The following is a 13358-nucleotide window of genomic DNA, read 5'->3' on the forward strand; positions in this document are numbered from 1 at the left end:
AACACGCCACAGAGCTGAGGTCACCTAGCATGGAACATGGTGGTTCCAGTTTACCCAGTTGTGATCATATAGTCTTCCCTTCTGTTGGTAACACGAGGCAGAGTGTCATTATCACATTACAAATGTGGTTTTCTTTACAGTTTTTATGGGAAGGTTCTCAGCTTTGGGGCAGGGTGTGATTGGGAAGTGACTTATGTGTCAAAATAAAATGGTATTCATACAAACAAATTTTTAAACCACAGCAGCCCCGCCACAGAGCCTCCACATCTCCTAATCTCACACCCGCCTCTGGGAGACGAGGACACCATGGCCCACCCAGGTGAGGTGGCGTGTCTGGCAGGATCAGTCTAGCTAGTGGTACCTAAAGCACCAGGATTGGAGAGCCTCCTGTCCGTCGGTCCCTCTGTTACACTGCTAGAGATTCCCACCTCTGGGTCTTAAAGCCTTTGGGGGCCTACAGAGGCGTTCATCTGTGGCCTCCCACTCTGGGCAGGGCAGGTTCCCAGAGGAGCCCTGGCTTCTCCTCTGAGGGTTCTAGGAGTGATGTCCTTCTGACACTGTAGCTCATGAGCCCCCAGTTGTGGGCCTCTCTTAACAATCAGCTCATAGACCCAATTAGAGTTTTAGAAGAGGGATTGGTTCAAATTACATAGCAACCACAACAACAATGATAGCTGCTGGAATTACTGTAGTGGTTTAAGTTTGCCTTACAGACGTGACCTCACTTAATCCTCACAACACCCCTGTGAGGTAGGTGATATCATTATCCCCATTTTACAGATGAGGAAAATGAGACTGAAGGGGATGAAGGAACTTGGCCACAGTCACACAACTCATAAGAGTCTAAAAAAGAATTGGAACTCAAATTTTCCTGACTTGAGGTCTACCGCTGCACACGCTTCCCCACTGAGCCACCTGGTAGTTACAAGAAGCTACAAGTCCTGCTCCACTACCTTCCACAAATACACGCAAGTCCATGGGGAAATGAGCTGGCACAAACATAACATACAGACCATAGGGAACACATACGACCAAGGCAAGTGTGGAAGGACAGGCCCTTGGGCTCCTTTCTTTCTCCTGAGGGTCCTTACAAAGCTCCCTGCCAAATGTGGCATCAGTGATGGATGAGTGCCTCCCATGCCCTCCTCCCCAGTCAATGAGGCTTGCTGTTGGGGCTCAGAACAGGTCGATCTGCTGCTGGGCAGGGCGCAAAGGAGCACAGAGATGAAGAGGCAGCTTAGCTGCTGATGAGCAGGCCCAGATAGGAAACAAGGCTGCCAGCCCCACCTAGGCTAGGCCAGGCTTTCCGCAGCACACAGCACCTATGCTGGATGGCTAATCTACTAGATGCCCTGGGCTTGCTCCTCAGTGGGAAGCTTCGGGCACATAGTAGGTACTTAAATGCTTCTGACTGACTGCTGGCTTGGTTAAATGTTACCACACTCTGTTCATCTGGAGTGTTTTGGTGCCCAAGACTAGGACAGATGGGCACATAGTAGGTACTTAAACGCTTCTGACTGACTGCTGGCTTGGTTAAATGTCACCGCACTCTGTTCAGCTGGAGTGTACTGGCGCCCGAGCCCAGGACAGGCAGGCCTCTCCTCTTTGACACTCCCAGAGCCTCAGTTCTGAGCTTTGTCACCTATGGGCAGGAGTTGAGAGAGGCTCTTCCTGCCCTGGGAGGGGACCTTCCTTTACTGAAGGACATCAGTGAGCCCCACCTCCCAGCTTCCTTTGGCAGATGAGTAGCCACGGGACAAAGGCCATTACTGCAATACAGCTATTTAATCTACAGAACCTTTCCAAGGACCTTCCTTTACATCTGAAAGGCCCCTTCCTTTCCCAGTTTTTACCCCCTTCTAATACACAAACGGGGCAGCTAGGTGACACAGTGGATAGAGTGCCAGGCCTGGAGTCAGGAAGGCCCATCTTCCCCAGTTCAAATCCAGCCTCAGACACTTCCTAGCTGTGTGACCCTGGGCAAGTCACTGTACCCTCTTGGCCTCAGTTTCCTCATCCGCAAAATGAGCTGGAGAAGGAAACAGCAAACACTCTAGTATCTTTGCCAAGAAAACCCCACATGGGGCCCCCAGAGAGTCAGACACGACTAATTGACCGAACAGTGACAACAGAATCGCACACATCCACCCTTGCATGTTAGCGGAAGCGAGTCCAGGGAGAGATCGGCCCTTAAGGTCATCTCGGTTAGGCTCAGAGGGAATCCATCATTAGTTATGCAGGTCAGTTTGAAGCTACCAAGAGACGCCAGGCAGGAAAGGAGGCATGGACGGAGCGGCGTGAGAACGCGCGCTGCCCTATTTCAGCTTCACCCTGGCTGGCCCTGCGCCATCCAGCTCAGACTGGGCTCTCTCCCTGGAGGCGCGAGCGCTGGCCCAGCCCCTGACCCTCCCAGGCCGTGACCGGGTCCTCCTGCTCGCCAGCCTCAGCCTCTCCAGCTTCTCAGTGCCTCCACTCGCCCTCCGTTGGTTCTCTTGCTCCCTGAAGACACCAAAAACCCTCCTTTGGAATGTTGTCTAGAATTGTTATTACTGTTGGCTAACAAGGTTTCCCAAGCACTTTATATCTGAGCTCACAACAACCCGATGAGGTGGGTACTATTATCCCATTTCATAGATGAAGAAACTGAGGCAGAGGGTGGTTAGTGATTTAGTTAAGTGACTAAGTGCTATTGGCTGAAACAACCGACGAAGAAAAGTTCCTGTTTCCGGACGTCACATAAGTTAGATTCAGCAGGAGCAGGGAACGAGGCCCTGTTCTTCAGCCCTCCCCTTCTGCCGGACTAACATCAAAGCCCCTACTGGAGCCGGCTGGCCCAGTTCTGCCGGTCTGGTTCTCCAACTCAGCAAGGCTGTCTAAAATCAGGCTCCGGGCCCTTAGCCCCACCTTGAGAAGCCCCATCTTTGAGTCTGGGGTCCAGCCCGAGACAAGGCCACCTGAGTTTCAGGCCCACCAGGAACCTGCCCTGGCCTCTGGGAGAGGTCACTGTTCACTCCTTCAAAGAGCGAAGACCCAGGTTCCCTGGGGTCCCACAGCCCTCTTCCCAGACTCCAAAAGCCCCTAGAACCCCAGCATCTGTCCACTCGGCCTCCCGCCTCTGTGCTAGGACTGAAAGAAAGCCACATCCTGGCTGGGCAGGTGGACCTCTCCTGATCCGACTTCCTGTTTCTCAGAGATGAGTCATCTGTGCCCCAATGCCCTCACACCTCCCTAGGCCCTGATCTTCAGTGAGTCATCTTCAAAGGTTTTCTGCCTTTAGGGAGCCTGCTAGAACGCGTGTTTCAAGATAGAAAAAAAAATAAAGAAATACCTGAAACATCCGGTAAGTGATGGCAAACAATGTCCCCCTTCGACAGGGGCAGAGGGGGTGCAATACCACAAGAGGAAGCAGATGCTTTTTAAGCCTGGCTCACCGTCGCCAGGCTGGGGAGCCCAAGGAAGCCAGGGACGGCTCACTGACCTTGTCCGCGTCTGCCCACATTTGCGCCGGATTCTTTTTGCTGGCGTTGACGCTCGGCCAGGTTGGTCAGGCTGATGCAGATGGGGGTGAGGGCCTCCGTGTATTCTGTCTCCATGATGTAACCCAAGAGTTTCAACCAAAACTCCTACAGAGTCAGCAGAAGAGGGGGAAAGAGAGAGACACTAGGATTAGCCTGCCCAGATGAGCTAGCCTCGGCAAGGAAATAACCCCAGAGTTACAAGCCACGAAGGTGGATACTGGGAAGAACGGGACAAAAATGTTCTTGTCCTAGAGGCTGATGCCCAGGATAAGTAAGGAGATAAAAAGAGAACACTTAAATCCCCTTAGGAATCCCAACCAGAGAGCCTGGAGGAACAGTGTCCTCAGGTGCTGAAAACATGGGCAGACAGGCTTGCTTAGCCAGCAGAGAACAGGAGGGGGCACCCCAAGACTGGAGAAGGACTGGTGTTGTCCTGATTCCCCAAAAGGAAAGAGAGTAAAAGCTCAAAGATTACCCAGCGAACTTAACTTCAATTCCTGGCAAAGCCGGAGAAGGCATTGTTAAAGGGATGGCTCGCAACCAGTTAGAAATGGAAACAGTGATCACAAGGAGCCGTTGTGGCTGCATCAACCATAGGCTGTGCCCGACTGACCTTACTTCGTTTTTTTGTCAGTGTTACTGAACTGAAAAGTCAAGGCGATGCTTCAGGTGTAGTTGACATCTGAAGTTAGCAAAGACTGAACAAAGTATCTCACGATTTTCTGTGGAAAAGGAGAGTTGTGGGCTAGGTACGAGGTATTTGAAACTAGTTGAAAAGTGGAAATGTGGAAACAGGCTTTGTGTGACCTTATATGTATAACGGGTATTGTATTTCTTGCCTTCACAATGGTTGGGGAAGAGAGCAGAGGGAGGGAGAGAATTTGGAACAGAAAAGAAAAAGAAAATTAAAAGTAAAAGAAAGAAACTGGTAGAAAGAGAATGTTTAATGGTTTGATGTCAACTTGGGAGGTGTCTGGTGGAAAGCCCAGTACTGTTTCACATTTCTATCAATGACTTGAAGAAAGGCATAGATGGTACCCTTATCAAATTTGCAGATGACTACAAGTTAGGAGGGGTAACTAACATATAGGATGACCGTCAGGACACACAAAAAAAAAAAACTTGACAGGCTGAAATACTGGGCTAAGTCTAAAATATTTAATGAAGATTAATGTAGTTTTGCACTTGGGTTTGAAAAAAATCAGCCTCACAAGTGTACCATGGGGAAGGCACAACCAGGCAGCAGTTGGTTTGAAAGACATCTGGGGGTTGTAGTGGACCACAAGCTCTATGTGAATTACCAGCATAATGTGACCATGAACAAAGCTACCCTAATCTTGGGCTGCACAGAGAGGAATGGTGTCGAGGACGAAGGAGGCAATAGTCCCACTGTGTGCTGCCCTGGTCAGACTACACTTGGAGAACTGTGTCTGGTTCTGGGCACCCCTTTTAAGGAAAGGTTATTGACAAGTTAGAGGACATCGGTTCAGATTGGTGAAGGGCTTCCGGCACATGCCATTCAGGGAAGGGCTGAAGGATATGGGAGTGCTGAGCCTGAAGACGAGAAGGCTTGGGGGGGATGGAGGAGCATGCAATAGAAGTCTGCCATTGGGAACTTGAAAGGCTGTTCTTTGAGAGAAGGATTGGGCCCAGGGGCAGAACCGGCATTAGGAAGGCTTTTACAGGCCCAGGTTGGACCAGGGGCCTTCTGCGGTCTCCTCCATCTCTTCCATGGCTCCCTGAAGGCCCAGCTGTCATGACTAAGCCCAACCATCTGCTAGAAGTAGGCCCATTTCTTCAGCATCCTCTGCTCAGTCCTGCATTCAAGCCCTCATGCCCCTTCCCCTCCAGGCTTATTCCTGGCTCTGCTTCTTGACTGTGCCTGCCAGGCAGGACACAGAAGCCCCTTCCCCTGGAAGTCCATCCACTCCGGCCTCTCACAGTGGAAGTACCCTCTGCCCCTGATTGGCTGGCTCCTCCCAGACCCTCCATTTTAAGGAAGAGGCCCAGGCCAGTCATGGCTCCAACAGCCCTCCTGGGTTCCCAGACTTTCTCTGGATAACTTCCTTCTCTTGTATTTGTACCCCCAGCACAGTGTATCAGTCACTTCATACATTGTCTGGCACACAGTAAGGGCATCATAAATGTTTGCTGACTTGACTTGGCATAGAAAGGTTTCCCCCATTCCCTCCACCTGCTCCAATTATACAGCCCATCAAATGCAGGGACCCATCCCCTGGTTAGTCATTCCAAAAGAGCCTGTGACCTTTACCTCATTTTAATTCCTCAGGCAAGTGGCCACATTGTCTTAGAACTCTTCAAAGGTTGAATGACTGCATTAACAGGTGGCCCCAAGTCACTCTGAGCTCCAGGAAGGATGGCTGCACCATATGTCTGGGTCTGTGCCAAGTTTGGCATCCACCCTCCTTGGAAGTCTGGAAGCCAAGGCTGGGGAGCGCCTCTTGAGGGAGGCGGTAGACAATTCTTGTCCTGATACAGGAGTCCTCACCAGTAGCCTGAGGCCTCTTACCACTCTGCGACTCTATGGCATAACAAGGTGGCCACACTACCCTGTTATTGCTTAGGCTAAGCTAGAATTGCTTTGGGTTATTCTGTGCATCTTGTCTACTGCTACGATATTTGCTCTCACTTTCTCTGTTCTGACGGGCAAGGCCAGATTTCCACAAGCTATGTCCTCCTAGGCTTCATGCCCACAATCTGGGTAAGCCACCACCAGGTGGAGGATGGAACCCAAACTCTGGCCTCATGGTCCAGACGGCTGGGTGTCCCATTGACCTGGAACAGCCAAGGCCATGACTAAGGTCAAGGAGCTACGTCCTTTACTTCCTTCTCGTCCACCACTGCATGTAACACGGTCTAGGGCACACTGTAGGTGCTTAATAAATGCTCACTGACTTAGAACCTTAGGAAGGCTTCATGCCTTGGTCCTGCCCAGCTGGAGGTGCCCTGCAGAGATCACTCACATTGATCACCCCACTGACGGAAGCTGTGATGATCCTCACAGTGTCCATGGTGACCTTATGAACCATCTTCTCTTCCAGATCAGCCTGAGAACAGCTCTCCTGACGATTCATCTGGAACACAAAATAAGGACATGACATCATGGAGGGAGAGCGGGCTGCTGAGCACCAGGAGAGGCCAACGTAAGAGCATAGGATCACACGGGGTGAGTGACTTGTCCACAGTCACACAGCCAGTATGTGTCAGAAGAAGAATCTGAGCCCAGAAGTCTTGTCTCCAAGGCCAGAATCTTATCCACTAAGCCACACTCTGATCACTCTTTGGCTGGTGTCCAATGGACCTGATGGTCAACATGACGTGGGGCAGAGAGTCCACTGAGCTACTACACAACCCCTTGGTAGTGTTAATAGGTGGACAAATTCAACACTGAAACAGTGAGTGTTTGTGATGGTAAATGGTAGGTAATGCTAGAGACAGGAAGGAAGGAAGGAAGGAAGGGAGAGAGGGAGGGAGGAAGGAAGGAAGGAAGGGAGGAAGAAAGGAAAGAAAAGATCAATAAAACATTTAAAAGAAGCAAAAAGAAATTCAGAAGAAGACAGAAATTTTGTTACTACTTTTTTAAATTATATGCCCATTTCAAAAACAAACTCCATATATAATGCTCTTAGCACAATGCCTAGCACACAGAAGGTCCTTAATAAATGTTTGTTGACTGACTACAATCCTTCTTTGTATGTCAAAATGTTTTAAGTTGTTGATGATAAGCTCACAATAAGTATTTTAAAACAATATGAAACAATTTGGAATTCCTTGAAAGAAAAGGACAGATGCACACACACATGTCCACGCACATGCACACACATGTGGACATGCGTGTTCACGTGAGTGTGCATGCACACGCACGCACGCGCGCGCGCGCGCACACACACACACACACACACACACACACACATACACACACACACACACACACAGCTTGAGCTCCTCCACACTGTCATTCTTCTGAGCCCGAGGGAAACGGTTCAGCTTTGTCTCCTTACCAGCCTGTAGGTAGATAATATAAGTTGCAGGGAGACATATCTTAGGCCCCAGCCTCTGACCCTTTCCTGGTAGCCAGAGATGGCTAGCTGGCCAATGACCCGGAGAATGGCCAGCTTCACCTGATGGAGGAAGAGAGGACACAACCTCAATGACAGGCAGTGGGTTTGAAGCATGATGCCAAGACTATCCCCCAAGAAAGAGGACAACGGTTCCTGGGTCTGATTCGACTCTAAGCTCCCAGAAGGTAGGAAGTACCCCTTAATCTACTCTGTATCACTGACACAGGTACCCGTGGTGCTGTGGACAGAGCTCCAGCTGAGGAGTCAGAAGACCTAGATAACTCTCTTTGCTGCAGTAACTCCCTCCTCTGGGTCTGTTTCCTAATCTGCAAAGTTAGGACTTTGGACTTGACTTCCACCCAGCCTTTGCCTGAAGACGTCCAAGGAGGGGTAGCCACCAGCACCAAAGGAAGCCTGTCCTGTTTGGGGACAGCTCTGATTGTCAGGAAGCTTTTCCTCATGTCAGACCTAACTCTGTCTCTCAGTGACTCCCCCCTGCTGGGGCAGAGCCTCCTCCTGCCCCCTGACGCATGACCACAAGGGCTGGGGTCCCTTAGCAAGGGCCAGCATCACAGAGACACACCAGCCGGATCACCAGAGCCCTCCTTGTTGTTCCCATTTTACAGATGGGGGCAGTTACTGGATGGCCCTGGACATCAGGAGTCTCCCATGCCAATGATAACACAGGTCCGGACAAAGCAGGAACGAAGAAAAGAACAATTCCTCGCCCTTCCCAGCGTGCAGTGGGACAGAGCAGCATGGCTCCCCCTCCCTGGCAGCCTTCAGGCAGACCCTGGATGACCATTATCACAAAACCCCAGGGTCTCAGAGTGGGGGAGGACCTTGAAGGCCATCGGCCCCCTGACCTGAACAAGAGACCCTCCTGACCTCCCTGACAAGGGGCCATCCTACCTCTTCTTCAGGACCTCCAAGAACAGGCATCCCACCATCCCACCCCACTGGTGGTGAGCTGGGGAGGGGGAGGAGAGGGGCAGGCAGGTTTTCCTAAGAGCAGAGCCAGAATCAGCCTCTCTGGCCCTTCATCTATTTGCCCGACCACCGCCTTATGGGCTGGCCACACTCCAGAGAGGAGCTTCTTGGGGGACGTTAGAGAAGGGGGCTCCTGCCCAGTCATGACTTGGCCCAACTGGTCTCTTCTTACTCCAGACCATCCGGCTGTGGTCTAGCCACAGGTGTCTGTCTGCCCTGGCCCATGTGGACCCAGACCCCTCCCGGACCCCCCGTCTCCCTGCCCCATCTCACCTTGGCTCGGGGGTCACAAAGAGCATTTCTAACCACCTTGACAGCAAAGTGCAGGGTCCTGCTATTCATCTCCGGCACTAAAAGGGAGAGACGCCCCACGTGTGTGTGAAGTCCTGCTGAGACACAGCCCCTGCCCCACAGACTGCAGACACCTTGGCCTCCCCTCCCTCCTGCGCTGGGTCCCGTCCTGCAAGCCCGTCTTCACACTGGCAAGGGCTTCAGGGGCCTGCGTCCAAGGTATGCTTGCTCCCCAAGTAAGCTCAGGCACATCCCTCAGCCCCTCCAGCACAGTCTGCTCCTGGGTAAAAGAAGGAGGTTGGACCAGAAGGCCTCCAAGGTCCTAGAGAGCAACTCCTCAATCCTCTCTTTCCTCCAGAAAAAGCCCTCCAAGGCCCAGCACAAGGCCTCCTCTACTAGGAAAACCTCCTGGGCTGCTGCTGCAGCCTGCTTTCACCTTCTTCTCAACCAACCTTGTCCAGAGCACAGCGCCTGTGCCCTACATTTTGGCCCTGAACTGTAATCTGGGCGTTTTAGTGTGTCTTCCTTCTCCAGCTAGACCTGGGGGCCCTGGCAGTCAGGGCCTGTATCTTGTTTAAAATTCAGTGATTTGCTAGAAACAGCATGGACCACCAACACAAATAACTGCTCTTGTTTAATAACTACTTATATTCAAATTCATGGCAAGGCCTAACTTTGCCCTCCTGGCTCAAGCTTGTCCCCACCGAGCCCTCACCCCCACCAGTGACGACCCCTGGCCCCCACCCCCACCAGTGATGACCTCTGGCCCCCACCCCAACCAGTGATGACCCCAGGCCCCCCCCCCACCCAGTGACGACTCCAGGCCCCCACCCCCGCCAGTGATGACCCCAGACCCTCACCCCCACCAGTGATGACCCCAGGCCCCCCACCTCACTAGTGATGACCCCAGGCCCCCCACCCCCACCAGTGATGACCCCAGGCCCCCCACCTCACTAGTGATGACCCCAGGCTCCCCACCCCCACCAGTGATGACCCCAGGCCCCCCACCTCACTAGTGATGACCCAGGCCCCCCACCCCACCCAGTGACGACTCCAGGCCCCCACCCCCACCAGTGATGACCCCAGGCCCCCACCTCACTAGTGATGACCCAGGCCCCCACCCCCACCAGTGATGACCCTAGGCCCCCACCCCACCCAGTGATGACCCCAGGCCCCCCACCTCACTAGTGATGACCCCAGGCCCCCACCCCCACCTGTGATGACCTGAGGTCTCTCCAACCAGTGCACATTTTATTCTCAGTCTAGCAAGGTGCTGGGTCTACGATGAGTCAGTCACATTATTCGGACTGAACCCTTTCATCCCTGCTTGTTGACTGATTGATTGATGTACTGATTCTGTATATGCTCCTGCACTGCAGTCTCCCCCTCCAGAATGTAAGCCTCTTAAGAGGGGGACTTTGTCTTTGTGTTTCCAAAGCTAGCCCAGTGCCTGATACACAGTAGGTGCTTAACAAATGCTTATTGTTTGGTCCCTGAGTGGATGAGGGCTGGAAGGTGTAGACGGGACAGGGAGAGGCTGCTAAAAGGGCCCAGCAGTGAGGTAGGGGCTGCTAGGGCAGAATGCTGGGTACAGGTGTGGTTGCTGTGCCAAGTACTTCTGCCAAACAGTGGGTGGGAGAGGGCAGGGGGAGTAGGGCCAGAAGAACACCGCTGAAATGTATTTCTAAGATGGAAAGGGGCTATCAGAAGCCTTGAGGTTGGCCACCCAGCAGCTCCCCAGCAGGCAGGGGAGGGCAGAGCCGGACCCTGGGCCTCATGGGCAGGACGGATGCAGGAGCAGCTCGAATGGGGCCCACTCACTGTCAGCACTGAGGACGGCCCGGAGCAGGGTAAGCGTCCCCACACGGATGGCCTCCTTCCCCGTCTGCATTTGGTTACAGAAGAATTTCATCAGCTCATCAGGGTAGGAGCAGGCTGGGGAGGAGAGAAGGAAGGAAGGCTAGTGGTGCTGGGGTATGGGAGAACAGAGCCCACAGTCACCTGGAACCAGCAAGCCCTGAGCCATGAAATGAGAAAAAAGGAGAACGCCGGGCTCACAGCCAGAGAGACGGAGACAGAGAGAGGGAGGGGTGGGACAGAGAGAGACAGAGAGAAGGACAGAGAGAGAAAAAGACATAGAGAGAAAGGGAGAGTGGGGCAGAGAGAGAGAGGAGAGAGAGAGAGAGAGAGAGAGAGAGAGAAGAGAGAAGAAAAAGAGAGACAGGTAGGGAGACAGAGACAGTCAGAAACAGAGAGATAGAGACAGAGAGAGGGAGGGGTGGGACAGAGAGAGACAGAGAGAAGGACAGAGAGAGAAAGAGACATAGAGAGAAAGGGAGAGTGGGGCAGAGAGAGAGAGAGGAAGAAAAAGAGAGACAGGTAGGGAGACAGAGGCAGTCAGAAACAGAGAGATAGAGACAGAGACAGTCTGACTGGCTAAGGGAAGGCAGCCTTCTCCCATTGGGGCAGTAGCTGGCTTCAAGGCTCTTACGCAGATAACGTCTCTACCTCAGTCTGGAAGCTCTCCTAACATAACACTAATAATAATAATAATAATAGCAGCAGCTAACATCTCTATAGACAAGCCTGCCTTTGCCCAACAGGGAGCTTCATGCCAGGTTGACATAAATAAAATGGTGGAAGACAGCCCAGGGGAAGCTGGGAGAGCCCTCGGAGGCCAACTGGTCCACGCATCTCATTTCACAGAAGAGCAAACTGTGGGCCGAGAAGGGAGGGCTGAGCGAGGGCTGTGCCCAGGGTAGCCAGGGCATGCATGCCCAGCCCAGTGCTCTGGCCTCAAATCCTAGGGCCCTCTCCACTAGCCCATCCTGCCTCTTGTAGCTTCTGTCTTCCCAGAGAAGACCCAAGTAAAGGACTTTGAGAAGCTTAAGGCATCATAGAAATTGTCACCATTGTCATTGTTGTTGTTATGGCTGTTGTTATCTGGCTCTAAATTCAGACACATTTTGTCATTTCTTCTTGATCCACAGTGGAGGCAACCTTGCAACGTGTATAAATTAAGCTGTTCTGCTCTTCCCTCCTCATGGCCCCAGGGGTCACTCACTCTCAGGCCAAGCTCTGGGCTTCCTAGAACCCACCCACCCACCTCAGCAGGGACAGCAGGACACTCAGGCACCTGGCCTCCAGAGATGTGGTGCATGCTTCAGAAGGGGCCCCCACCCTGCACCCTCCCTGAGCACAGAGGGAGACAGAGGGCCCTGGGACGCAGGCGGGTTCACAGTGCTGCTGGAGATGGCCTGCTGTGTGTCTGTCTGTCTGTCTCTGTATCTCTCTGTCTCTGTCTCTCTGCCACTGTTCCTCTCTCTGTCTCTCTCTGTCTGTCTATGTCTCTCTCTGTGTCTCTCTCTGTGTCTCTTTGTCTCTATCTCTGTCCCTTTCTCTCTTCTCTGTCTCTCCCCCCGACTCCGTCTCTTTCTGTGTCTCCTGTCTCTGCCTGTCCCCTCCCTCTCCCCTTCTCCTTCTGACCCCAGCCTGGCTCTAGGCTCTTCCTCTCCCCTTCCAAGCACCCTGGGCTGCTTTCTCCTTCTCTGCCTCTAACACTAGACACCAGAGTATATGGGGACTCCCTCCTCCAGGGCAGACAAGCACCAGACCAGCAGGGTTTAGTCTTAGAGAGTTCCCTGGGGTTCTGAGGGAAGTGATTTGCCCAGGGTCACCTGGCCAGCAGGTGTCAAAAGTAGGACTTGAACCCAGGTCTTCCTGACTTCAAAGCCTGGCTGCTCTGCCTCTGAAATAGGCCTGTAACATCCCAGGTCCTCAGGTGCAAGCACACTCAGACCCCTGGTGGGTCACCTGTCAACCAGGATGTGCTCAGACGCAGCGGATGAGCAGCAGACACACACATGAATGAAGTGGGGAGCCCTCCCCCACCCACAGCAGCCCCCCCATGGGACCACCTTTCTATAGTGCAGCGGGCTTTCTGCCCCCTCAAGGGTCTCATTTGTTGAATAAGTTCGAGACTCACCCCCAGATTTCTCAAAAGAGACAAGTCGCTAGCTGTTCTCTGATTGAGAGGCAGGGGACACAGGCCCACAGCAGAACAAGACAACAGAGTGGGGTGGGCGGGGGGGTTGACAGGAGGGGAAACAGCGAGCTCTTACTCACCCAGAGCAATGAAGCATTGGACAACTTCAGCCAGGTTCTCACTGCTGAACTGCTGCAGGGTGGGAGCCTTGGAACAGACCTGGAGGGGAGGGGGAGGGGGTGAGAAGGGGGGAGGAGGAGGGAGAGGGAGGAGAGGGGGAGGGGGGAAGGAAGATGAGGAGGGGAGGGAGGAAGGGGGAGGAGGGGGGGGAGCATCAGCCTTGAGCCCTGGCTCTGTCCCTTACTACCTGTCAAAGTTGCTTCTCTTCTCTGGCCCTCAGTTTCCCCCTCTGTAGAAGGAGGGGGTCGGACTGGAAGGCCCTCCCAGGTCTCAGCCGAGGGTCCCTTGAAATAGGCCTCCAGCAGTGGCCCC

General features: G+C 53.0%; 1 protein-coding gene across 1 annotated transcript in view; it reads right to left on the reverse strand.

Moving 5' to 3' along the window:
• The window catches only part of MROH2A (maestro heat like repeat family member 2A), a 61652-nt gene that overhangs the window by 37055 nt on the left and 11239 nt on the right, over positions 1-13358 (reverse strand). The window contains exons 10-15 of the mRNA XM_078147474.1: positions 13007-13085; positions 10703-10816; positions 8864-8940; positions 7541-7660; positions 6503-6613; positions 3479-3623 (exon numbers count right to left, since the gene is read on the reverse strand). Of these exons, the coding sequence (XP_078003600.1) occupies positions 3479-3623; positions 6503-6613; positions 7541-7660; positions 8864-8940; positions 10703-10816; positions 13007-13085 (646 nt within the window). The remainder of the gene's footprint in view (positions 1-3478; positions 3624-6502; positions 6614-7540; positions 7661-8863; positions 8941-10702; positions 10817-13006; positions 13086-13358) is intronic.

Source organism: Phascolarctos cinereus, unplaced genomic scaffold (assembly GCF_003287225.1).
Source record: "Phascolarctos cinereus isolate Bilbo 61053 unplaced genomic scaffold, phaCin_HiC Scaffold_7;HRSCAF=346, whole genome shotgun sequence".
NCBI classification, from domain to species: domain Eukaryota; kingdom Metazoa; phylum Chordata; class Mammalia; order Diprotodontia; family Phascolarctidae; genus Phascolarctos; species Phascolarctos cinereus.